This window comes from Nipponia nippon, unplaced genomic scaffold (genome assembly GCF_047370975.1).
Source record: "Nipponia nippon isolate SJK-2023a ecotype South Korea unplaced genomic scaffold, ASM4737097v1 scaffold_5, whole genome shotgun sequence".
NCBI classification, from domain to species: domain Eukaryota; kingdom Metazoa; phylum Chordata; class Aves; order Pelecaniformes; family Threskiornithidae; genus Nipponia; species Nipponia nippon.
This window is the reverse complement of record NW_028262369.1, coordinates 91,354,165-91,381,528: the sequence shown is the minus strand read 5'-3', so window position 1 is coordinate 91,381,528 and position 27,364 is coordinate 91,354,165. Positions and strand designations below refer to the sequence as shown.

At 40.2% G+C, this 27,364-nt stretch overlaps 1 protein-coding gene across 3 annotated transcripts in view; it reads left to right on the top strand.

The window, feature by feature from the left end:
• DPP10 (dipeptidyl peptidase like 10) overlaps positions 1 to 10,793 on the top strand; it is a 562,528-nt gene extending 551,735 nt beyond the window's left edge. For all 3 annotated transcript variants that reach the window (XM_087732307.1, XM_087732308.1, XM_087732306.1), the window contains exons 22-26: positions 4,492 to 4,591; positions 5,359 to 5,417; positions 5,506 to 5,578; positions 7,238 to 7,311; positions 8,831 to 10,793. In XM_087732307.1, coding sequence (XP_087588433.1) covers positions 4,492 to 4,591; positions 5,359 to 5,417; positions 5,506 to 5,578; positions 7,238 to 7,311; positions 8,831 to 8,968 — 444 coding nt within the window. In that variant the 3' untranslated portion in view covers positions 8,969 to 10,793. The remainder of the gene's footprint in view (positions 1 to 4,491; positions 4,592 to 5,358; positions 5,418 to 5,505; positions 5,579 to 7,237; positions 7,312 to 8,830) is intronic.
• The last annotated feature ends 16,571 nt before the right edge of the window (positions 10,794 to 27,364 follow it).

Here is a 27,364-nt window from a genome sequence, read left to right as displayed (position 1 = left end):
GTAGGAGAAAGTATCTGCTTTCATTAAAAAAATTATTATGGGCATAGATTTTGTGAACGTTTGTTTCTTACACTTTTATATTTGGGCTGCAGTTAAATTGACAACGTCCTTCTAATACAACTTTTATATCTGAATGTTTTATTGACCCTTGAAGTCAGCTGAGTTACAGCCCTATGGTACTGTCAACAACTTCCTTTTTGTGCCATCTGCTAGGAACCTCGCCATTGCTGTTCTGTCAGCTGGCTTCACTGTGTGGCATGTTGTTGCCTCTAGTATGAGATAGAACAAGGCAAAGGCTTAACCTTTAGTAACAAACTAAATAGCATTTTGGCGATGTCTATTGAAAAACAGCAATTAGAAACACGACATAATTGCTGCTTCTTCTATGAACTAGCATGTGCAACCTTTTTTTTTTTTAAAGTGTTTTCTTAAAAATGAAGATTTTTTTTGCCTTTGACCTCAAAACAACAACAAACCATGACCGAGTACCTAGACAAACCTCACAATCTTCTAAGAGCAGCATGCATTCCACTGTGAAACCCCTTAGTTCCCATCCCCACTCTGCTACTGACTTGCTGCGTGGCCTCAGGGAAGGCATTTAACCTGTGTGTCTCTGAATGCGAGATGAGAATATTGATATTTACCTCCTGCATGGTAGCATTTTGAGGACTAGTTAATGTTTGTCAAGTGTAGTGAAAATGAAATACTAGTATTAGCATTCCACATGAAAGTGGCCTTCCTGAAAGATTTGAGCTCCTGCCACCCTCCTTGAGCTAAAGAAACTGTCATTGCAAGAATATCATAGAATCATAGAATTGTCAAGTTTGGAAAAGACCGTTAAGATCATTGACTCCAACCGTTAACCTAGCACTGCCAAGTCCACCACTAAACCATGTCCTCAAGCACCACGTCTACCTGTCTTTTAAATACCTCCAGGGATGGGGACTCAACCACTTCGGTGGGCAGCCTGTTCCAATGCCTGACAACCCTTTCGTTGAAGAAGTTTTTCCTAATATCCAACCTAAACTTCCCCTGGCGCAGCTTGAGGCAGTTTCCTCTCATCCTATCCCTTATCGTCCTATCCAGCCTGTCCAGGTCCCTCTGTAGGGCCTTCCTACCCTCCAGCAGATCAACACTCCTGCCCAACTTGGTGTTGTCTGAAAACTTACTGAGGGTGCACTCAATCCCCTCATCCAGATCATCAGTGAAGATATTGAACAGGACCGGCCCCAACACTGAGCCCTGGGGAAGGCCACTTGTGACCGGCCACCAACTGGATTTGACTCGATTCACCACCACTCTCTGGGCTCGGCCTTCCAGCCAGTTTTTCCACTTATCAGTAGCATCAAAACCAGTATTTGGTTCACAGGGCAGCAGCCAGGGATTTTTCAGCCGAGTATGTGTAAGTAGGGCTGATTCCATCCGCTAGATGATCATGGCACATGTTTCTATTCAGGTTTTAGTGCCTGTTGCCAATGTATATGGAAATACACATGCATATAAGCATCTACACTTCTTTATATCCTCTTCCCACAAATGTCTGAAAATATTTCTGAAATGAAATCTCTAAGCATCTCACTTGTTTCTGACTTTAGACATTCTTTTAATTGCTACTTGAAAATTTCCACTCATCGTCTGTAGGAGATTCAGCAATATCTTGTTTCCTAACAGTGACACAATGAGAGAGTTACCATAGACCATACATGTAAACATGGTTTTACATATCTGCCAAAGGCTACCCCAAAAATCGTTTTCCTTCATAAAATATTATTGATGATGCTGTTCCTGCATTTATTTTCTGAAAGAAAGATTGAGGAATTAAAACTGGAAATGTGAGAAAGCAAAGAGCAAAAACTGGGAAATTGTATAAGCTTCAACGCTGCTTTGAATTCAGGGAAATTTACCCTTTCCAAGTTAACATCTCAGAGTTGTTTTCTACTGGCAAACAAAAATTCATAAAATTTGAAAGTCAGTTTTAGAATTAGGAAAAAAAAGTCTATTTAACAGCTTCCTAGGGTTAATTGTATTTCCCTCCACTCTGCTTATTTTAGAGTAAATTAAAAATCTTCTTTAAAACTCATTTCCTTTCTTCTATGTACAGCAATGTGATAGGAAAATTTTTTTTTTCTTTCTATGCATTAAATTGGACTTACTGATGGAAATAGAATGTACAGTATGCTTGAGAATAAGATGGCTTTGGAATTGCGTAATGCTGATCCCATAAAGCTGGGCTCATGCACCCTGTCGTGGGGCTCTTTAAGAGGTTTTAGAAATATGCAGTCTTGTCACAGTCAGTAATGTAAGCTAGGCACAAGAGTAACAAGACTGTCCAGAAGGGCACAGTGTAGAAAATACCTTCTTCTGACTGCCAGGCAATCTGCCAATGCCACCTTGCTCATCTCTGTGAGGGGTAGAAGCCGAAGTGATGCATGATCCAAGGGCCTTTCTGAACTGTTACACAGCGAATTGTGCTGCCATGTAGTTTGCATTTTTATCATGGAAGTAGAAAGAGAGCTTGAAATTAAGTTGCAACTTCACAGCCAACCAGCCTCTTGAAAATATGGCAATTCGGTTGTAACCACAGAAATCCAACCGATGGGTGAGGCACCATATATCCTTGCATCAGAACATATGAACTATTTTCTGCATTGTCATCGTGAAGTGCTTCTGAAAATGTGATCTCACTGTGTAATGTTTTTGTTGTGGAAGGTCTGGCTGGAAGCAAGGGCACAAGCACAAAGGAAAGAAATTCCCGGGAGAACTAAACCAAGCTCTTAATGAATACAAGGCATAAATAATAAATAACCTGGCAATAGCTATCCTAGGATTAAAATTGTGCTGTGGAGCTACTGGGAAAGACACAAACAGAATATTAAACAAAATCAGAAGTAGAGACCCAGAGGCGGAGGAAAGTTGCTATTCTCTTAAACTCTTTGAATTATACAAGTTATCAGTGCCCACTCCAAAATTCTTTCTCTAGATGAAATCTACTCCTCTGTGTGGACAGTTCTGGGCAGCTCTTGGCCTCCTGGGCTGGAATTTCTAAGAGAAAGGGATAACTCAGTTCCTCACATCCCCTTGAAAATCCAGCTTTTATTCTGTATTTCCTTTAGTGTGTCCATTCACATTTACTATAGGTTGATTCCAAAGAACACTCCTCTTGGCTTATTTTTCTTAACTAAGGTTAAAGGATTTTCAAATATTCCCATTCTTCCACAGAAATCACCTATTCATTAAATATTTAGACATGAAGAACAGGAGCACACAGGATTCAAAAAAGTCCATGAGAAAACTCTGAGCATTTGACACATAATATTCTTTTTTTGGGTTGGCTGGTGTTTTACATTTTTCTTTTCCCTGTCATCGGATAATTTCTTCTTCCTGAAGTGTGTTGTGCCAAGCACAAAACAATAACAACAAAAAAATACCTGCAAAAATCAATTTTCCAGCACTGATGAAGGGAAAACAAAGATGGCAAATAGAGAAATTTGAAGAGCCCATAATATATGAGAAAATCATTGATCCCAGACTCCACGATTCAGAATTTCATTTTCTGTGGGTCTAGAATGATTATAGGTGTACAGATATGGATTGCCAGTGTCATTCCAAAGAAATCTGTGGTCTCAAGTTAAAGCTTACATGTTTTCATGCAAAGCGAAGCTTTCATGACTCTCTTTTGTGTCACAACTCTTCCCAGGGAGGCGTATGATAGACTTTGCAGAGGAAATGATGAAGAGATGTGCCATAAGGACAGCTGCCCCCCTTCTGCCCCATCTCTCCCAGCTTCTTCATGCCGTCTGCACTCCCTGCTTTGTAACACAGCCGCCTGATGGGTGCTCTTGTGGCCAGAAAGTGCATCCAGAGATTAGCATAATATTGAGCAATGTTTATTTCTGCAAAACAGTGCAGGATCTGTACCTCTCTGTGGGATATTTGACAATGCTGTAGCAGAAACCTCTTTAATAGCAATAGGATTCAGTCTGTGAAGGTTTAAGTGTCAGGGGGAGGACATACTGCAATCAGTTCACAGGTTTCCCCCATACCCCTACTGTCTGTCGTGTCAGCAAAATGCTCAGTGTATCCTGGTAATTAGCAAATATCTACATTAAATACATTAAAAACTGAGTACAAATCTTCCTGTCTAGGCTATGTTCCCAAAAGATGTACCTTTGGTTTTTGTTTTGTTTTCTTTTTTTCCTGTAATTTTCAAATCTTTTACTAACTATAGGCTAGTCTGCCATGATGGATTTATGGAGCTTAAACTGAAGTATACTCATTATTATTAATTGCATGGTTTAAAGATCACGGCCAGGCCATATGAGATCTTTATTCACTCTTAACTGTAGATAGGCATTTCCTTTAAAAGCAATTCTTGCAGATATAAAAACATACTGTAAAATGATACCATAAGATTAGCACAATGGCCTTTAACTTTATTGTTGGTAAAAAGAAATGAATAAACAAAAATCTCAGTATCATTTCCATTGTTAGGGATATGGTGGCTACATTACATCAATGATCCTGAAATCCAGTGAACGGCTCTTCAAGTGTGGAGCTGTGGTGGCACCAATTACAGATATGAAGTTGTATGGTGAGTATTCCCTGCCTGACACCTGTGTGATAGTATATTGAAAATATCTTTTACTCACAGAGCTACTATTCATTTTAACTAAGGACAGATAATGTAGCAACATCAACTACATTTCAGCTCACTGTCTCGTTCTCTCCTTTAAATGAAAGGGCACCTAACACTGGGACAGTTTACCACAACATGCAACAGATACAATATTATTAACACCACTGATTTTTGCAAAGGCGTGTTTCCCATTTCCCACTGAAATTCAGTCAGGTACCTCATTTCCTAAGAATCCTTTAGGTGTATCAGCCTGAATCAAGATTGACAACAGGAATGAATCTTTTAAGGTTAGTGGTGAATTCCTTACGATGTCAACCATGTCGTCATTCAATCACAGGATATTTGGTTCTGTATGTGAAGTTTTGGGCACAGGGTACGGACTGTGGACTGTGATACACAGGAAATCAGGCCAGGTTACTTTAATGGTCTGTTAGTCTTTTCTTTGGTTTTTGGTCTTTTGTTTTGGGTTTGGGGTTTTTGGGGGGAGGGGTGGTTGTTGTTGTTGTTGTTTGGGTTTGGTTTTTTTTTTTAACCATTTAAAAATGGTTTAAATGGTGCATTTAAATGGTACATTTAAATGGTACATTTTGGTTTTAAATTAACATCTCTCTGTTGAATTTATGGCTTAAATAGCTTCTCCTGACTCTAGGACTCAGAACTGATGAGTTTTAAAATAGAAGTAATTTTGATGAATTCGCAAGTTTTTGTTTTTACTTTCACAGCATCAGCTTTTTCAGAAAGATACCTTGGTATTCCATCAAAAGAGGAAAATACCTATCAGGTAAGTTAGCATAAACAATTAACTTAAAATGACCGTATCACTCTTAAAAAGCAATTCAGTTACACCTTTGTGTGTGTTTGTTTACCAGGCATCCAGTGTATTACACAATCTTCATGGTTTAAAAGAAGCGAATTTGCTAATAGTTCATGGGACAGCTGACAGTAAGTATTTATAGATACAATTGCATTTGGAGTCAGAGGTTTTAATAGGCAGGCATTCAAAGACTGATTAGGCACACACCTAGCAAGTACATTTTTAGGTTCGTTATCCCTCCGATAGGATTTTTTATTGTATTTCAATTGTCACTTCTAACTCTAAACTGATGGCATTTTTCTTTGCTGAATATTTGTACCTTTTAGGTGCTGTATGTTCTAATTTTTTAAATCTTGTGGACCACCGTCTTGCTAGTGAAAGGTATTATATGAATTATTAATAGAAGTACATACATTTTTAATGGTATTTTAAATTCATAGAGATTCTGCAATTGAAGAAAGAATTATCAGTACAGTTGCTGAAGTACAGCACCAAATGGGGTGTTAAACCTTTCAGCTAATTAATTAGAAGGTAGCGCCAAAGCATCTGAAGCCGAAGCTATAGGGAACCTTTTAATGGCACCAATACATTTAGCAGTAGTTAAAGACAGAGAATGAGTAAAACAGAGTAAGTTCTAGCACTTTAAATGGAATCATGAGATGTGTCAATCAAGAGATAATTTGTAAGTAGAGGTTTAAATTTAACTGCAGTATATTTTTCTAAACTTTCTTAACTGACATAGGTTTAAAGAACAAGTTTCGATGCAGGCACAAATTACAGTGCTGCAACAAGCTCCTCTGTACAGATTCACATGCATACTTCTTTCCCTGGCATTTTCCTGGTGAATGTGGGATAACACAAGGTTTCTCACCCCTCAGTCTGGAGGAATAAATACCTTGCACTTACAAGGGCTGAGGTGAGAGTGCCCACACACCCAGTTGGCACAGTGAGGATGGGACCCGCCAGCCTGTCACCCTAGTGTAACTTGTCACAGCCATGTTATGGATCCCAAATGCAATCAGAGGGGTGCAAACACTGTCCAGTGTTTCCTCCCAGAGCAGGGGGGAGAGGGACAGAGGAGATATACAGGGTGACGGAGCAGGCGTGAGGGTCTCGGACTTTGCTGATTGTAAAAGGCAGCAGCAATTTCTACCCCACTGAACTCAGCGCTAGAGGGAATTGGGACTCTGATAGATGTCTGAGCAATACAGTGTATTCAAGGCTAGGATTCTGATTGCCTGCTGCCCTTGCTTAATATCACATCTAGTGACACTGCCCAGCCCACTTCCAGCCTAAGCTCTGCAGGGTTAGGACATGGTAATAAAGTTGCCTGTTTTTACCACACGAAGATTAAGTTACTGATATGTTGCAGAAAGTCCATTACCTAAAGAAGCGTGGGCTGTAATAACCCTGTGCAAGCAGTAGAAAATCCAATGTGCTTTCCTTTAGCACAATTATAAACTGTCATGATGGTCAAACAGAATGGTTTTACACACCTCTAAACTATCGCAGTGTGTGTAAATCAAGGGTAGAGAGAGGAGTCCGCATGGAGTGCCTGGAAAGCATGGCTTCCCTTGGGGCTTCCAGCTCCTGCTCCAAAACCTCTGCTGTTATGCCCTGCATCGCTGTTACTGCTGGGGCTGTGTGCTTCTGACCAGAAAGATAGTCAGCTTCGGATCCGGTAATTACAGAGGCTGGAAATGCTTTCAGTCAAAGCTGTTTAACAGATCAGTATTTCATATTAGCGTAGCATTTTCTAATAATATCCAAATGTTGTTGTCTTGCAGCTAAAGTCCACTTCCAGCATTCAGCAGAACTAATTAAACATCTAATAAAAGCTGGAGTTAATTACACTATGCAGGTATGTGCAGCTGTGACATTTCCTATGAACATAGTTCAACATTTAACCTCATATTGCTATTTCTTCCCTGAGAAGGACCCTTCCTACCACAACGCACCAGTATTATCTCAATTTGCAGTTAGAACTCTGTTTAGTCCCATTTTCCTTACTGTTAGTATGGATGTCAAGAACCGCATCTCCTTGTTGTTCTTCTGGGCTCTTTCTCCTCTCTCTTATCTTTCTTTTTTCCACCTGTTTATCCTACAACACTATACAAAGTGCTTTAGAGTCCATATGCACTCTTTGTGATATGGAGATATCACTTCTTTAGTCCCTTTTTACCTAAAAAAGTATTGGGTCACATAAAGCTAATTTCCCCTTATTTTCGACATTTTAATTTATTAAAAGGCAGCTAAAAGGTGAGCGTGCTGTTCCCTCTCTCCACAGCCATACGGAGGGTGAGGGTGCTGTGAGGGGCAGGCTGGGGAGAGCAGGTCAGGGCATGCTGCTGACATACAGACTTGCACGGGACCTACCGCAGAGTGGATGTTGCTGGCTGAGGGTCCTGATTGCATTAAACCTTCTTGAATATCTTAGACGATGTGGTTTTGGGTCACTCCTCCAAATCTCTCTGATGTTATACATTGCAGACCTCGACCTTACTGAACCTTATGTGAACCTGTAGTTTCCACTGAAGCGTGTGAGCTCACGTCAGGGAGGGGGTGGTAACAAGGCGGTTAGCATCACTTATGAAGGAAAAAGCACTTTATGTGTGAAATCTGAGTGGGGTAGGGCCTGTTCCAGCTGTCCCTGTGATTTCAGCTGAGGTGATGTGAAGGCCTGTGGAGAGAGGAAGAAGCAGGAATGACAGAGGTCTCTCAGAAAAGCCCCATTGAACCATTCTCATGCAACTTTGTGATAACCTGAGTTTGAGGAAGCAGCTGAAGCTTTTTGCCTCAGACCACCGCAAGTCTCTTGTCCTAAACCCTGTGGCCTGGATTTCTTCATTCAGCCTGCAAATTTTTGTTCAGCCTCACTTGGAGAAATTTCCAGTGGAATTTGAATGGAGATAAAAATGCCTACATCCACCCTAGGAGAGAGAGATGATGGGCTTTAGATAAGATAGGAAGATAGTTAAAAATATGAATAAAAACGTTTTTTGCTGAACACTTAGAAGTTGAGATGTTGAGAGGTCCCTAAAAGCATGAGGTAATTAATCCTCATTGACGTTAATGGGATTTGGATGCCTAGCCACTATTGAAAATGCCAGCTAAGTAAACTGTTGTAAGCACAATGACTGAGAATATAAATTTTTTTCACTTCTGCAGATCCCACTGCAGTGGTTGTTTTATGTAAGTTCAAATTCCAAGAGAATGAGCTTTACTTTGAGTTTTATTAGCTTTCCTTGATGCCATAAAACTAATGTTATCATCCTGTTGTCATCTAAAACATTTTGAAGATCAGAGAAAGAAAATTAGAGCCCTAAATATTTGGAAAGCCTTTAAAAAACTATTTACTTTTTTCCTTTCTCCTCTGCTAGATCTACCCGGATGAAGGTCATAACATTGCTTCTGAGAAAAGCAAATATCACCTTTACAGCACAATCCTTGGGTTTTTTAGTGCTTGTTTAAAGGAGGAGACACCAATTTTACCACAGGAACCTGAAGAGGATGAATAAGGAAGCCTATTTGTGTTGTACTGAAGGGGACTTACTTTGCGGCTCAATAAAACCTTAAATAAAAGTGACTGTAAGATTGCAGATTCTGCAGAAGCTCAAGGGCAGCTAAAGGATATCACAGTGGAACAGCACATTTACAGACAATGAGCTAATAAACTGGAATTCGACTACAAAGTCCAAACATATTACCAAGGGACAAAACCTTTACCTTTGTGGAAGGTCAACAGTTGGTTACAGTTTCCTGGAAGAACTTAGTTTTGCATAAGTGTAGGGTTAGTGCATGTTTGTTATGTTAAGCCTCACTGTTGGTTCTGTAAGTGGTTGCTCGTTTTTTTAATTTAAATGCACATCTTTATTCATCTTTGCATAATGCACAACCTATCATAAGTACTATGGCCACTAATCTTTTAAAAGGTGAGCTGCAATCTAACACTTTACTGTAATGTTACAATAAGTGCAATTCTTTCGCTGTCTATTACACATAAGAAACCACAGAGATAATAAAGGGCACGATATTTTCTCTAGTTTCTGCTCAAAGGGGATATATTGTCTAGTGCATCATACAACATTGATATTGAAAATGAGTTTTGTTCCCAATTTCAGCATTTACTATTATTACTGTACCTACTAGTAACCAATAAGGGACTTTTTGGTAGTGTACTCTTGGTCTTTATGTATATACCCAGGACTCCCTAAGCAGAAAATCTTTCTGAGCTTGAAGAATTTTTTTCAAGAAGTACTTAATAGCTGTATTTAAAACAATATCTGCAATTGAAATCTTTCCCTAGTCCAAAATGTATCTATTGTTTCCTTAAAATATGTTTGAGTTCTGTTTTGGTATTGTTTATAGTAGTTAATAGTTTGCTGGTTACACTCTAATTTTAGAATATGCTACTTTGTCACATGTAAATTAGATACATAAATATTAAATTATAGTTTCAGATAAAGAAAATTTATTAACAATGTATAATGCCACTGAGTAATACTTTACTCCTCAAATGAAGACATATTTTGTATAGTGCATTTTCCTTTTCTTCCATCTGGTCTCAGATGTAATTCTAATGTTCATCAAGGTGGCCAGGTAGCTGGAACACGCCATTAGTTTTTATTCCAGGGCTGCTCATTAAGTCTCTTGCAACAGGATTTAGCTTCAACAGCATCACAAAGAAATGAAATGTTTTTCATTCAAGGCAAAGGAAGCTCCTGACAAGTTAAATTTTATTATTTATTCAGAGGGCGAGCCCCTCATACATCCATTTATTTGCCAAGGTGAATTACAGCAATAGGAATTGAAACTATGAAATAAACAAGGCAGCCAGTTTGGGTTTGCAGAATATTAACTCTGATCACTGAAATCAAGTACAATGTTGACTTAATTTGAGTTATCTTCCTGAAGGCATGTGGAAACCCTTGACAGATGCTGTGCCACTTATATGAGAATAGCTGTAGTTTTTTTCTTTCTGGACATATTCCAAATACTTTCCTACCCAATTAAGGTTTCATTTCTTGAAAGATGAAAAAGAAAGTAATTTTTTGAAGGTAACTATACTATTTAAGATGCGAAGGTCTGCATATTTTATGAAGAATGGGAATTGTTTTAGTGTAATCAAAAATCACCTGAAGCTTTTTACTCATTACTTTCTTCTGGAATATTTTCTTTCACATTTAGCACTTTTTTATGATTCAAATAATTAATCTGTTTGAAAGGTGTGGCTTTATGGAACACTGGAAAGTCTCTGTCTTTTAATGTTTAGTATTTATCTTGTTTTATTAGCAATGTTTAACTATTTTTCAATTAGTTTAATACAATTTTAATGTGCGATGATATCTTGTTTGGGTCCCAGTGTCACCACAAAGCATGGCTTTGCTTTGTGGTATTTATAGTACATATGGAGTACATATGTATAGTATAGGTACAGTATATATGTATGGAGGCTACTATGTGCACTACAATAAGACCATAAAAAAACAACAAAAAAAAGTAAGAGTAGAATTCAAACAAGGTTTTGCAAATCCTGTTTTCTATAGAGGAGCAACATTTTAAAGTCTTCTATTGGCTGGGACTTCTAGATTGTGATTTTATAAATTACACCCATTACTTAATAAAAGCTCACCTGACAGTATTGATGCTTTTTGTAACCAAACACGGTAAATGAGGTCCTAATCCAGTTGAATTCAATTAGGCGTTTTTCCCAATTTGAGCCAAATGCACACGAAGAAACCACAGGCTGCACACATTGGGCATACCGCATGGACTCGGCGTGCAGAGGCTACGTGAAAAGGCTAATTCTTCTCAATATGCACTGGCTGTTTCTCTGTGAGACAGCCACTATGTGCTCATATTTACGACGTTTCACATATTTAGCCTTTAGTTACCTGCAAAAGAAAACAAACAAGGCTTGTGTCTCAGCAATAGGATTATGCATGTGCTCAGGAAATACGTTATCCCAGATCTGTGGAACCCACACCCTGTCTCCTCCTTTCCCCGTAGCTCTCTGTTTCAGGCCCCCGTTCCCTACTCTTTCTACCCCAGCATCTCACCTCCAATTTTGATCAATTTACCTGAATGTGAAGGTGGCATGAGGACATGGCTTCTGTAAGAATGCTTTTGCCAGGACTGGTATGTTTACAAAGTGTGCTATCTGTAACGTGGGCTATCTGTGTGGAAATGTGGTATACTTTTAATGGTTTTAATATTTCTCACACTGTCCTACAAATACAGGTATTTTTGTATAAATGTATATATGAGGGTGAGCATCAGACCCAGATTAATTGGTTTTACTGAAATTTTTATGTGAGTTAAATTCAGATATTGCAAAAGTATTTGCAGATGCAGCCTCTGATTCTAGTTAGACTAAAGAGTTTGGTGCAAGGGGTATCTCTACTCTTGCTAACCTGTTCATATGGGAATATTTCTTCCATTTACAGCACAACTGAATACGGTTGTCTATCAGATTCTATATACATAACTAATGGCAATCACTCATCAATTAGTCTATGTGATCTGTAGTATTGATCAAGAATTAGTACACATTGCACAGAAATGGCATGAAAAGCATAGATTTTTCGTAGCTTGTGCATTGTTAAGCACTGTGATGGCATTTTAGGTCTGAAAAAAATACTGTTTGATTCAGCTGTCCTTAAAATACGACACTTGCTAGACTAGACCTATTAATTTATGGAAAGTTAGGGAATCAACGTATCCATTTACTGCTTGCTAGAGCTTATCTCTGCCGCCTTGATTTCCTGTCTCCTTTTTCTGCTATTAGGACTTGCAAAATCTATGAAACCTGTAGGTCATATTGAAATTCCAATTATATTACAAAATCGGGAGTAACTGCATGTCAATTGGAATATTTTTTCCAGATTGTTGTGTACAAAGAAAGGCCGATTATTTTTAAATTCATTTTTTTAATCTTTTTGCAGTGAGGACAGAATTATTTATGACCTGGTTTGATCAACGTCTGCTATGATTTGCTATAACCAACTGCTTATTGTCGCAATGTTTTTGGCATATGTAGATCTACCCGTGTCTGAAAATGAAGATGATTGCCTCTGTTCTCTGAGCTCTGGCACTTGTTTTGAGTATGGAGTCAGTTAGGTTCATTTAGTTGAGAAATTGTGCCTTTTAAGACAGAAGAGCTTGTGTTTGATCTGAAGCCAAAGATTCTCCATGGAAACTTGGGAGTGTTGAGTGTTGGCTCCTTAATAAAATGCAGAGGATACAAGGTGTAACCTAGTATCCCTCCTTGCAGGTTTATTAGACGTTACTGAAGAAACTGAAGCAAGAGGAAGACTGGCCCAAAGAGACTGAATACCAGTTTCTTTTGCACAGCCTAAAAACACATAGGCAAGGTGCAGTGGTCCTAGCATTTTAAATTCACTTCAAGTAACTCCTGCTGTCAAGTCGGTTGCCTCTGGGGAAGGAAGAACCTCACTGGTATTGATTACTGGTGCATCTTCTTCAAAACATTTTTCAGTGCTGTTAAGATCACTCCTCTTTTTCCTTTGAATGATTTCAAGAGTGCTTCAGAGAATGGGGAGCTCGTGGGATGTGGCTAAGGAGAGTCACAACTTCCAAGGTGCCTGGAGCTTTGAAAAGAAAAAAAAAAGGATTTAGTTAAACTTCTATCTGTTGCATTTCATATATGAAAGTCGAGGAGGAGCCTGGCTTCAAGGAGGTAGGTGGATGACTAGTGTTGGTGATTCACTCACCAGGAGGCAACACAACATGCTTCCTACAAACCTAGTACCAAAATTTTGCAGTGGTAAGTAAAATAAATGCCTGTTTTCTGATGCCTGAAAATTACAGTGCTGTTAGATTAAGTGGATTGGGTCTTTGAATAGAATTAAGGAAATTAAACCACCTGAGTGTATGCAAAGTTTCCATTAAACCTGGGACTAGACTTCTTGCCTCTATAATTAGTTTAGAAATCCAATATCCTACCTTTACAGAAGTCTAACTGAACAACAACAAAATTGATTTAATAATGGCTGTACCCCATGGGGACACAAATGATATGTACAATTTTTTTCAATTAAAATATCCCATAAAGGGCTAACAGCCCATTTTCAGATTTCATGACCAAAGAAAAAAAGAAAAAACTAAAAAAGCTGATTGATAAAACCAGCAGAGGCAATATAATTGGTAGGAGGATACTTGGGAAATATTTCCCTAGGGAAAGTGATTAGAAAAATGTTTCCTACTGAAGTGTATTTTGTGTCCTAAGTGAGCGCAGAGTACAGCTGTCAGGCGTGCTTCTAAGAGACTTTAGATGTTGACATACAGCTGATGTCCAGAGGGCTCAGGCAGGGAGTAGCCACCATGGGAGGTGGTCCCGTCCTCCACCCAGTGCAGAGCCTCTGCAGCTTTCTGTAGAGGAGGATCATAGTCTGTGAGTTAAGTCTGCCGCAGTCCCTTCTGGATCCAGCAGGGATCCAGAACAGTGGAACAGGAATGCAACTGATAGGCACATGAAATTGTTACATCAGGAACAAGAAAAATATTTATTAAAAATGACTGAGCAGTATGGTCGTCTTGCTGTTCTCCAGTTAGTCAAAAGGTGAGGGTGGGGAGCTTGAGCAGGGCAGGTGGTGATTGACTCAAACGCACTCCAGCTGAGAGACCAGCTGGCAGAGATTACAGCTCCGGCAGTGTCTGTAAATGCTCTAACAACATTGTGAAAAAAAGGAAAGGGGATATATGCATGGGCAGAATTTTTTTGTCTCTGTTAATGTTGTGAAAGAGTTGCTTTAATAAAATGGGCAGATCCTTCCAAAATCTTAACAAAGAGCAGAATGAGCCTGAAGAAGCACACTGGTTTGTTCCAGCAGTGGCACCTGTCAGCCTTTTCCTGGTATATGCATTTGACAGATAAAATAATGTGTAGGATCCATTCTTGAGAAGGTTTTCAGCACCATTAGGAGAGAGGTAAGAAATAAGAGTGTTGTGAGGAGACAAGCAAAGAGACGTTTTAGAGCAATATGTCGCGCTATTCAGAGCTTTCACTCTGAAATAAAAGTGGTGTAGTGTGTACCACAAAAACCGGTAACCTTAGAGACAAATGTAGTCAACGCTTGATTCAATAAACTTTCAACTAAAGCAGGAGAGCCAGAACATTCAGTTATTTTCACAAAAGAATGATGAATTACGTGGTTTCTTCTGGATTTTTAGTCCTGTGTTTAAGTTTAATTTATGTCCTACATTTCAGATAGTCATTATAAGGTAGGAATTGTTAAGTATAATTCCACATTTGAAATAAGCAGTTACAGTGAAATCTTTTGTTTTGCAAAACAGTGCAAATTGTTACATTTAAAGCTATTCATGTTGTCAAGTTAACTGTTCTTCCTTTTGCGTTGTACTAGACACTACGTTTGTTGGGCTGATGGGTTGACTTTTTTTTAATTGGAATGGAAATTGTACTGAACTTGGACAAAGGGGCTTATCTGTTTTTGTAGGGATTGCTTGTGGAAATACAGTGAATCTGAATACCAGTGAAATATTTGAAGGAGGTTTTATAGAATATCATATGAAAAATATGCATTACCCTAGGAAGCCAAGGACTACAAATGGAGGAACAGGAGAGCCTCCTCCTCTGCTTGTCCTCCCTGGGGAACAGGGAATCTTTCAGGGGAAGGGTGATATTTGAGGTAGGAACAAGCTGGTTCTCAGATCTCCTCTCGTGCCCTTATCGGGCTGTTCTGGAGAGGGTGGGTGGTGAAATCCTGCTCTGCAAAGGGAGAAAGGACAGAGCAGAGTTTCCTGAAGTCAGCCTGGGGATGCGTTCATGACCCCGAAGTGTTTGGGAAGTAGGTGGTGGTGAGCCATGCGGTGCTTGATTGTGGGAGAGGGCAGCCCCTCCAGTCCTTCACTCACTGTGTGCTTGGCAGGGGAAGAAACCTTGGTGGAAACCACACCGGACCTGCGCTTCTCTGCCCTGCGTTGTGAACCAGCCGGAGGCAGAGCGCTGTGAGGGAGCTACTGCTTATCTAACCATGGATCAGTTATGATTTTTTCCTCATTCGTAATACCATTTTATGTTTTCAATAATTATGTTTTTTCTCTGAGTCTTAAGACATATCACAACTTTACATATATCAAACTAGTTTTACATTTGAACTGGATCAGTGTGTGTGAAAGCAAGTAGTAGCAATTTAAAATGCAATAGGTGGGGTTGTGACACTCTACAAATGCACCCCAGAGAAATCTGTGTAAAGCAGAATAGGATGTCTGCTACCCAGTATAGGAACAAACAGGGCTGACTGGAAGGAGGGAGCTTAGAAAATTCCTGCAAAGAAATTTTTGGATCTGCCTTTTATTCCAAACAGGGCAAAGCTGAAGGAGGGAATAAATAAATAAACTCAGGAAACCTTCAAGTCTGACTTAAATAAGATTTTAAATACAAAAAAATGGAGTTAAAATTAAAATGCTCCTGAAAAAAAACAGTTTTGTGGGTTGTTTCTGTCCCCTGGCCCTCCAACACTTGTTTTAAAACAGGAAGAGACCAGCAATCTGCTGTCAAGCTGGTCTTTGACAAGTCCAACCTGCTATTCTTTGGCAAAGTTTCAAAGAAATGCTTTGGTGAGGAGAGGAGCACAGTCCTTAAATGCAAGCTGTTGTGGAAGGACTAAGCAATAGTGAATTCGCAGTAAGGGACCTTCACGTGGAGCACCTGAAATGTTCAGAACCTCAAAGATCCTATTTGAGGGGCGACAAAAGAGAACTACAGCTGAACTGAGCCACCCCTGAACAGAAGGCTTCCCTTCCTCCCTTTTAAAAACAAAACAAAGCTTTCATTGGGGTATTTGACAACTAAGTCTCTGTTCAAACATAAGGACTTAAATTGTGAGTCAGGATTGCTTATGGAAGATATTTCCAGGTCGTTACTATTCTACAGTTAACTGTTAATATTATTATGCCCACCAAAAGTGGGTCCTGGGCAGAGGCAGCAGATATTTTGGCTCTTGCTCTCTAACAGGGATGCATTGCAGCCTTGGGAGCCACTGCCTGCGTGTTACTGGTCATACCCACAACCGATGGCACATGCGGTGCTGGAGACCATGCTTAAGATTTGTGACTTAGTTCTTAGATTTTCCCCTCTGTATAACCATTATACAAAAGCATTCTGGGTCTGGTGGTGGGAGGGGGCATGGCAGGGAAGGTCCATGCTGTGGTCTTCTGTTGAGGTGAGCAGATCACTTCAATGCTGGCTGAAGCCACTCCTTTCTTCTGTAGAAAAGCTGCTACCAGGCTCACAAGGATATGCTGCAACAGGCAGTTCAATAATATTTATAAGCAGCTTTTGAAATATGGTGATGGCAAGGCAGAGAATTGTGTGGTGCATCTTTTACATGTGATCCTTAAGGCAGCAGAACTGTCAGAGCTAAAGGTGTGTTTTGGAAAAACAGCTTCCATGCTTAAATGGCATGCGGTGCTTTGACTAGAAACATTGCTGTGGATAAGTCCCATAAATATGGTATATTTTGGAAATATTTCAGGTTTATAAATGATAACTTTTCTGTTAAGGATTGCTTTCCTATCACATTCAAAGTCTGTGTACATACTGTTATAGCTAGACTCTCCATCTTCCCAAAGAAAACCTTACCACTGCTGTGCTCAAAGTCTTGTTTATGTGCAAGGAGGAAACACCTCATATATAAAGACGAGAACTTATTGTTAGTATATCAGTAATACATACCTCCTCCTGATCACAACACTTATTAAGCATTTGGGACTGTGGTATCCTCACCTGGGTACAGCCAGAACAAGAGTTAATCTGGTCTGCAGGGACAACGTCTGGGGGAAAGAGGGGGTGCGGTTTTGATGGGGGGCTGGGTTGGCTGGTGCTGCCAGCAGCAAGGAGCCGAGAGGAGGTCGGGCTCTCGTCTCTCCTGCCTCTGCCCCTTCCCTTCCTTGGGCTCCTGCAGCACCCCCTCAAATGTGTTGGGTGCTGCAAATTAAGAGCCTCTACCCATTCCCCACCCACTCCAAAAACACTTTTTTGCTCTCCTGAGACTTGTGTGCAATGCCTGCCTCTTGTGCTGGGTTGTTGGCTCCGCTCCCAGAGCCTCTGCTGGGGCTTTCAAAGGCTCAGCAAAGCGCCGGGCTGTGTAACACCCAGGGTTTACAACACGTGTCCGCCTGCCATGAGCTTGTGAGATGCCTTCACTACACATGGGATGAATCTCTGTTGCTCTCTCTATGTCTGTAGGCACAGACACTCGAGCTATGTCTGTGGATTAGTCACTATAAGTAATGCCTTCCTGCCTATAGAACACTTATCTTCCCTGCCACAGCTCATTGCATTTTTCCTTAATTGAATTTGTAAACTTTCTGAGGTGATTTGCACACAAACACTGGGTGTTGCTGCGTCTCGCTTTGAATTGGGCCGAGTGTGCTGCTGAGGTGCATATTAATAATTAATGTAGATCTGCACTAGCCCTATGGGATAACGATGTCCAGCGTGTTTGTGCAAAGGGTGGCAAATACTCCTGTGCATGTTCCAGTTTTCCACTGTGGGACATGATACAAATGCCATAGCTCTTACTCATTTATTCATTTTTCATGCCTTCAGAGAATGTGAATTGTAAATTTATTTTGGGAGGATTGTAAAATTGCAAATCCCCCATGAGCTGGGCAGCTGACCTGCAAGCAGGGTTGTTGCATATGCCCTGCATGACATCTTTCTAGCTGAAGTGGTAGTGTCCTCAGATCCTGCCAGTAAGGACCTGTCTTTGTCAGCTGCTTGATACTGGAGAGGATGAACCACTCCTCATGTGCTTTCCCTCTACTGAGGTGATGGATTAGGGATATCTGCCATATCTGGCCCCTTCAGTCTATGACAGATGGAAAATAAAAAGCAAACACACCTCTTTGGGTAACTCAATTTAGGATTATGGTTTTGATGACAAAACAATGCAGTCAACCTGAGGATTTGAAAAAAAATTGAGTGATAAGCATCTACTTTTTGACAAAACAATATCTTTTATAGTTTAATCCATCTACAAAGCTAACTTTGACTGCCAATTAGCATTTTTCAGCATATCAGTTTTGGTTCCTCTGTAACTGTCATAGTGTGAGTACGGCACCCTGGGAAGGTAAGAGAGCATATCTCAGAAATACTGATATGCAGACTGCATTATAAAATATGGCTAGCGATCAGTTTGAAAGATTTAAGAGCACTTCTCTAGAGTCCTAGCTGAAGCTTGCAATTTCTACAGATAAATATTGATGTCATTGCCATAGAAGCCTTCCATACTTCATCACCTCCTGTTTTGGGTTTTACTCTGTGGCAGACTTTGGGGTGGGGGGAAATCCATGAGTATACATTAACTGAAAACCAAGGAACACTGTGTAACACACTTACGATATGTCGTGCTGTGGAGTGTTACCCCTCCAATACTTGTTCCAGCTTGCATTAGTGGAAATTTTTGTTGAACCAACTCTTGAATCCAAGCAAGCCATATCGTTAACCTGCACTTCATCCAGCTACTGCAATAGGAGTCTGGAGCTACAAACATTTTGTTTGTAGAGGAAGAAAAACAACTTGATGCCTGCTGAGATATCTTAATTATATTTTCATATAAATCTATAAAGATATCTTGGTACTAATTTAAGATATCTGCTTATTCTGAATTTTAGTTTGAGAGGGGATGTCTGGAAGGAGTGGAAACAGGTTTTCAGTTCTTTTTCCCTTCTTTATATCACTGGTACAGGCTGCTGATTATGGATGCTGTACTGCATTTGCGTTTTGTCCCAATTAACCTGCCACCTTCTCCAAATGAAGCTTGTACAAATGTCGCCATGCATGACCACCAAATGTCACTGCAGCTCAGCACACTCAACAGAGAGTGGGCTGTTTTATGTTTTCTTTATTATAGCATTAAACTGATTATTTATACATTGATTATTAGAGCAAGTTCATCATTTTAATGCTGTAATAGCTTGGTATTGAGCATGGTTTAAGACATGTCAAAGTATAAAAATATGCATATGGCTGGACACTTCTGAATTGCAGGAATGTGAACCAGACAGAGAGCAAAAACTGAAAGCTATTTGTGACATTTAATGACCATATTAACATCCCTAATAGTAAATGACAAGGTAATTAAGGTGGAAAAAATATCCCAACACAAGTGGTTTAAGCAATTACAATAATGTCATGAAAGTAAAAGAACACATCCAACTTGAGGGGGGGTTTGTCTCAGATTGTCCAAGTAAATTGATTATTCAGATTATCAATGTCTCATTTAAGTATCTCTAGCTGTATAATGCAATATATGAACTGGCATGTATGACTGTTTTAAGAGATGCAGAGAATTATAAGCTCCACTGAGTGATGCAGAAATGTATCTACAGGTGATGCAGGTACCACGGATACAGAATAGATTAATGTGCATCAGATAAAAAAAAAAAAGGGGGAATGAAGTTTTATACAGCTGCTGCTCTGTGGGAAATCTGTGCTGGACCCAGATTTCTGGAGAATCTCAACCCAAACCAAAGGGGTTTATGTATAGAGAGGAAGGTTATACTTGATGTAATAGCATATTTATAAGAACTATCAGTTTGCAGTACAAAAGGTTGGGTGATCTTGTAGCAAAGTTGATTGATAAGAAGCCAGAAATATGGAGATCTAGTTCTGCTACTGTTTGTGATGTATTAGACAAAAATATGGGGAAGCTCCCATGTCACAGTATCTGCTGTATCTGCATGTGCCTTCTCTGTATCTTGATTTTCCAGTTAATTCTGGTCACATTATATGCCTGTGATGTAGATGTACGGGACACAACATGCTCAGGTACCTGGGGCAAGGTGGTAACACAGAGGTAGTGAAACTGGAAAGATACATTTTCGTTCTGAAGTAATACATCTGCTCTTGTGAAAAAGGGCAAAAATCTGTGAAGTGAGGCTTCTGGAGGGTGACTGTGACAACATCAGCACTTTTCCTTCCTTCAGAGCATGAGATTCATTTTTCTTCAGTTCTGTGCGCTGCTCATCACAGTCTTCAAAGGAAGGAGAAGTGATAAGACCTGCCCTGTACTTGATTCCAAGGGACCAAGCCCCAAAATACACAGTTTTAGAAGGGGTTTCTTTTAGGCTTCCAGCCATGATATTTCTGCCTGAAAAGGAGAAATTTTACGGTTGCACGGAGTAGAGCTGAAATGCTGGTACTAAAAATGGGTTTGAGGACTGAAGGTGAGTGATGCATCAAATTTTGGGTGGGCTACAATGTCTTGAATAGCAGAAACAAGGATTCCAAATCCTGTGCTCATACCTGGGTGAAAAAGCCAAGTGGCTAGACATAATGTATAAATAAACCAGCTATACCAACTCTTTTCAGCTTCTGTCGCCCAGCTTTAGAGTGACAAGCTGTTGGAAGGCTACAAGAAAAGCAGCAAGTCAACTGAAGCCAAAGGCAGTGTTCAGTGCTGTAGGGATTTGAAACTGCAGTGTGGATGCCCAAAACATCTTGATTGCTTGATTTAAAGCTGGGGCCTGAGTTAGGGGACCTGAAGGCAGCAAAAGCCTCAGCTAAGTAGGTGGGGAGCAAGTCTGCAAGCCAAGGTGGCTTCTCTTAAAATTTTGTGTTATCTATGTATTCCCCTCCCCCCCCCCCCCCCCCCAAAAAAAAAAGGTTCTCCAAGGAACCAGAAGGACTTGGTTGCTACATTGCTTAAAACTTGCAGCTCAGAGCTGTATTTCTGTAGTAACATTGATGCTATGGGGCTCATTCAGACCTTATGTCCTACCTTTGGCCCCCTGAAACTCATTGCTTGTATTTGGGCAGGTCCTGTGCTAGTCTTCTCTGTAGCCTTGTGGTAGGGACCCATGATTCCAAAGTTTCCTGAGCTCTTCACAAACGTCATGTTTATCCAAACCGCCCTGGTTCCTCTGCTCCTTGGATTCCTCTGTGAAAATGTGCATAATACTCCTGTTTTGTCTTTTTTTTTTTTTTTTTTTTGTCACATGTGGTTTTGTTTTGCAGCTCTGGAAAAAGACTCTCTTGCTAAATAGCAGGAAAAAAGCCTAGGAGTTGTTTATCCCACTAACCTCCCGGACACCTCCCCCTTCTCAGTTTTCTTTCTGTATTTTAATTATTCTGTTATTTGACATTCGTGTTTTTCCTCAACATACATCCTACTTCTTTTCAGACAGACAGAAGCTGAACTGTTTATGGGTGAAAGCTTTTTCACAAAGTTTTTCAAAAGAACATGGCTAAAACAAACTTCTAACTCCAGGTGAATGCAATAACACTTTATTACACATCTCAAAATGCCTACAGCATGGAACTAAAATTCTGCTGGAGATCATAAACAGTAAAACCCCTGCTTTTATGGTGAAGTACAGTGCTCAAAAAAGATATCCAGAGAATGGGCCTGTTCTGTTCGTCCTCCCTCCCTGCACACGTGCACTCCTTTTGTCCTTCAAAACCAGAGAGGGCTCTGACATGAGCTCCTTAGCCTGTTGCAATGCAAGAAATATATAGCACAGAGGCTTTTGATGGGTAATTCAGGAAAGAGATAATCTGGCAACTTAATTTGTTTCTATAGCAATTAGTTTAAAAAAAGGCACAAAACATTAAGGCTAAATTTTTCTCAGTATAATTGCACTTAAAACACATTCAAGCAAAAGATTATCCTGCCTAACTGATTGTCTTGACACCTTTGCAGTTGGATTTCTGCACGTTAATAATAGCTAGGTTTCCTTTCCAAGTCTCTCATTCAGCATGATACTTAAATTTAGAGCAGCTAATGGAAGGAGTATGGAAATTATCCTTTCGCTCCCTCTCTGCTCTTAGCGCCGTGCTTGTGCTTTCTGCTGGGATGGTCAACCTTGCTGCACCCCACCATCAGCTCTGCAGCCGAGAGCTCTGCAGTGGTGTTTTAGCAAGCAGAAATCCTACTATGCTTGAGGTATGTGGCTTTATAAGAAGTCCTGTACCAGTGTCAGTGATTCTCAAAGGGCTGCATTCAACGCCCCATGAAGTCAGCAGGTACCTTTCAGTTGCCTTCAATGCCTTTGGATCACACTTGTCCTGCTCTCTCATCTAATGTCTCTACCCTAGTCTGGTGCAGATCGTACAGTGACAGCACAGAAGGAAACACGTTGGTTTTATTACAAAATACTGAGCAAATGCTACAGAGTTCTTTTTATTTCCTTTGAGAGAAGAAAATCACCTGTTATATTCACTAAGGTACTTTTCCCAGCATCTGAATGTGCTAGAGGAGACTAGAGGCTCAGGATTTTAGTGAGCTGCACTCGAGTGAAGCCAGAGCAAACTCTGATGGGGATTTTGGGCATTGATGGACGCACTATTGTTCTCTTGCTGCAGATACTTCATGTGAGCAAATAACTTCTTACGTGGCTTCTTCTCTTCTGGAACTGGGGAGATCTCTTTTGCTCTATGCTATGCGCGTGCTCTTTCTTCCAGAATGAAAATATAAAGTGTGGGAATCCAAGTCTTGCTTACCCATTTGTAAATAACTTCTCTAAAGAGGGATGATAAGGGTTACTAGGGTTTGAGCCAGTATGTAGGAGGTTTGTCTGAGTTGTGTTAACAGTCTCCCTAATCCATTTCTGGCCATAGTGAAGCACAGTTCTTCCAACCTGAAAGACCCAGCTACTGTATCCAGGGAAACTGCAAAGATAACTGAGCTTGGAAAAATAGAGTTTACATCATAAATTACCAACTGCATCACAGATTTACTTTTGACATTTTACATTATAATACAACAAGAAGAGCACCTAACTGCTAGGACTTCTGTTTGCCCATACATGAAGCAGAGGACTGTACACACAGTGCTGTGAAAAAAGCACAAAAAGGGAGTGATGTATTTACCTTAAATACTTTAATGTATTGGCATATTACCTATTTATGCTGTACCAACAGAGTTTTTGTGGGGGCAAGGGCAAATCAAAATAAACTCCCTGCATTATATGTATGCTTAAATAATTATTTGTATTGATTCTTAGAGCATTTATGCTCAGCAGAAGTGCAGTGTGTTACCACTGTTGATTGCACTCTGTTTTATCAGAAGGTGGGAGTACAAAGCAGGAGAAACTCATCACAACCATGCTGCTCCCAGCTGAGCATCTCCTCCTGGGTGCCTGATGAGAATAGGGTGTGGGATAGAAGCTAAACACACCAACGTGGTTTTCTCCTGATTGTTGGGCATCCTCACTGATGACAAGGTTGAGAGCTGTGTGGAATAGTAAATGTTCAGCAGGAGATGAGAAGGAAGAATAAACAGCCATCATGGTAATTAAGTGGCCCAGAAAAAACTGTTTCTAAACAAAATATCCTTTTCCTTCAGTGGCGGCAGCACCTCATCCCATGTCTGTTGTGGTTGTTGCCTGTTTTGTTCCTTTTTTTTTTTTTTTTTTTTTTTTTTTAACATAGTTTTGAAATTTTACCATAGACTCACTGGAACAGAAAAATAACTGCTCAACTTCCCTCCCTCCTGCTGTTGCCCGCATTTCCCCCCTCCTGTTTACTAGTGAGAAGTCAGGTCCTTTATATTTCCCTTTGCCATCCTGATGGGATAGGTAGGACATGGCTAACTCACAGTGCTAGCTTCTAACTGCTTTGATTTTTCCATCCTCATCCTCCCCAACCCCTTCTTTTTGGTGAGAGACTGTACATACCAGCTTTTATGCGTAGGAGGTGACCAGGAAGCATAATCAGGATTGGGAATGCCTAAATGTTGTGGGAAAACCTGTGCTCTGCTCTCCTCACATTACCCATGGCCAGAAAATGACTTCCAGTTGGTATCGCCAATGCTGAATCACACAGGCTGTTTAAATGAATCCATTTTGCAGGCTACCTGTGGCAGCACCACTGCAATGTAAATGGAGAATTTGGCTCCCTCTGCTATGTCTAATCAGTAGCTATTTTTAAACAGTCTCAATGGAACAAAAATATCCTACTTCTTGGCAGTGTTAGGGCTGCTGGCACCTACCTGGTGTGGAAAGGCATGCGGGATCCAGAGGTGAAGCATCCCTAAGTGGGATGTCTCCTTCTCTGTAGCACACTGGAAGTGTGGCCGTTGTGTGTCAAGCTTTCAACTTTAAAAATTAACATTAAATCTGGTCTTGAGTTGGTCTAGAAAAAGAAACATTATTCCTGATCTGGCAGAGAAATTAGGGAGTTAATCTGTTTGGTCTTGATTATGTGAAGTACCTTTCATGTTCCATGCAGGTGGAGGCTTTAGCTGGTATTTCTGAGGACACTCCTTCAGAATGAGTAGGAAAAAAGTTCTCTGGATTCCTTGGGATAAACTGGTGTTTCTTCTCCAAACTCAAGAAAACCCCTTTCCTTGTTATTTATATGGACAATTCTGCCCATATAAGAGATTGAAATACTGCCTCTTGAAGAGATCAAAGGTCTCTGAAACCAGTAATCAGTGGTATAAAAAAAAGAAGTATGGTTTTCAAGACCCGTTCATCCTTAAGCTTCTCTTAGAGACATCCCTGGTGCCTCTGTAGAAAGCATCTCTTGATGAACACATTTTTTTCTCCTGCAGTTGGCAGCTGTGTTTCCTGCCAAAAATTTATTTCCAGGACACATAGTTGTATAATATTTTGAGCTCTTTATCCTGATCAAAACTAATGAGATACGTTAATGTTCCCTCATTAGTATTTGATGGGCATTCAAAACTTGTAGCCTCCTCCTGTATTCATTTACAGTCCCCCCCAGCAGTCAATACCATGAGTCAAATTCCCTGGGAGTTATGGTCACTTTGTACTGTGCTGCTACCATAATCTTGTCCTAAAGCCTGCTTAACTTTGGTGGATCAACTGCATTGATTTGCCAGAGCCACAGGGGCTCAGGGTAAGCCACCTCTCTGCTCATGACACCGGTCAATCAAGGAAAACAAAATAGCCAGAACACCTGTGGGGTCACATTGATTTTCAGGTTGCTGGGAACCCCTGTGGGGCTCTGTGTCCTGCTGCTTTGGAGAGGTGCCCCAGAGACGAGGCAGAGGGAGGGCAGTAACAGGATTTTTTCTGTCTGTAATGACTTTGAGTAGAGATCCTTGAAGACACTCTAGTTTGCATGTTAATCTAGAATTGGCCTACCGTTTTCGTGGCTTAAGCTTGCACTCGCAGGTATTCATGGGTAAGTGAGGTCTTACATAGAGCTGGGATGTGTAAATACAGCTTGGTGTAGTACAAAGAATAGAAAATGGCAAGTCAATATTTACTTTAATAACAAAAGTGACAGAAGCACTTGGGGGCAAATTCACCCACTCTTGTTTGAATGCTCCATTTATCAGCTTTTGATATCTCATTCTGCATCTACCATGCACAGTAGAATTTTATATGTGGGTTTTTCTGTCTCACTGATGAGGGCTTGACAGAAAGGGGGACAACAAACTCGCTCCTGTGAAAATTAGTAACAACCCTATGGATTTCCTTTGTAGTCCCTCTTTTCAAAGTCTCGCTCAGTGTTTTGCATGGATGTGAATTAGCACTATAGCCAGCAAAAGGAGGAAGTTGCATGCACAGTCCGGCTGCTTCTACCCATGCTGTCCTCCACTCTGCAACAGTCCCTTCTGGACTGGTTTACAGGGTGCAATTGCTCAGATTCTACTTGCAGGCCTGTTTACAATAAGAGTCTTGAGAAGATAGCCTGTTATTACTGGGTAAGCAAAAAGGCTAACCGTGCGTTATGCATAGTTATGCTGATTGATGAAGTGACACAAATCTTGTTACTTGCAGTCAATAGTATGGATGCGGTGGCTCCGAGTTGGATTTTCTGCTTTCTACCATCTGCTGTAGATATTTCAGGATACAAAATCCTGAAAGCAGGAACAGCTTCACCCAAAATGTCTACAGTGCTTTAGTGGTGCTGTGTTATAATTTACAGGAATCTAAATTAGCTTTCAGATGGAATATATAGGAAATCTTCCAAAAAAGCAGAATTCTTTCCAATGCTGTGTGATAATCACTGCTTTAGGGTGGATTTGTGAATTTAGGCTACTAAACGCTAATATGTATGTGTAACATACTGATTCTGTTACTAGTTTGCCTAGTATATTTTTTTCTGTTTAGTTCCTTTGTTACCTGATTTGCAAATGCAAATCCCCATTTGGGAAAGCAGTGGAAATAATGGAAAGAAGAGCTCACTTTGAACATGCACACCCATGGTTTATATGCGCAAAATGATTATCCATTGTAAAATAGGTCCTGGATTTCTTGAATATGACTTTCATCTTGGGGTATAGAGATCTGCATTTCATTCCAGCATCCAGAAGCAACACAGTTTATTGTACCCTGAGGTTTTTGCTTTGCTGAGTAAGTCTTCAAGAGCACAGCAGCATGTATGACACTTCAGTAAGCAATATAGATTCTGAAAGTTTAATGTACAAGGAACCATTAATCTGGCCTTCTTTTTATTCCCATTCCTTATCTTACATCCATTTACCAAATAAGTGGACTTCAATTCAAATGACTTGGGTTTATTTAAAAGATAGGATTGCCTAGAGAATATGCTTCTGGAAGGAAACCAGTCTTGATTTGCCAGGATTAGGAGATACTTTCCGTTCCACTTTTCCCTAAGCAAGGAGGATAAATACCATGTAGGATTTGGTGAAGAGGTGACATTTTGAGAGATGTTAATGCTTCTTTCTTGGATCAAATAATCAGGGAAGCCGAAGGAGGAAAATCAGCTGGTGATTTAGTTGTGAGTAGTTCATTGAACCTTGCATATGATTTAGCTGTAGAAGAGCCCATCTGTATCAGTGAACATACTACTTTTCTATTCAACATCCTCAGAGATGAAAACGGCACACACCAAACATCCATTATGGTAACTTTTATCTTATGTAGGGGAACAATATTAAATGAAGAAAAACCAATTAAAGGAGCAGCTTGCAGGGGCATAGAGGTTGTTT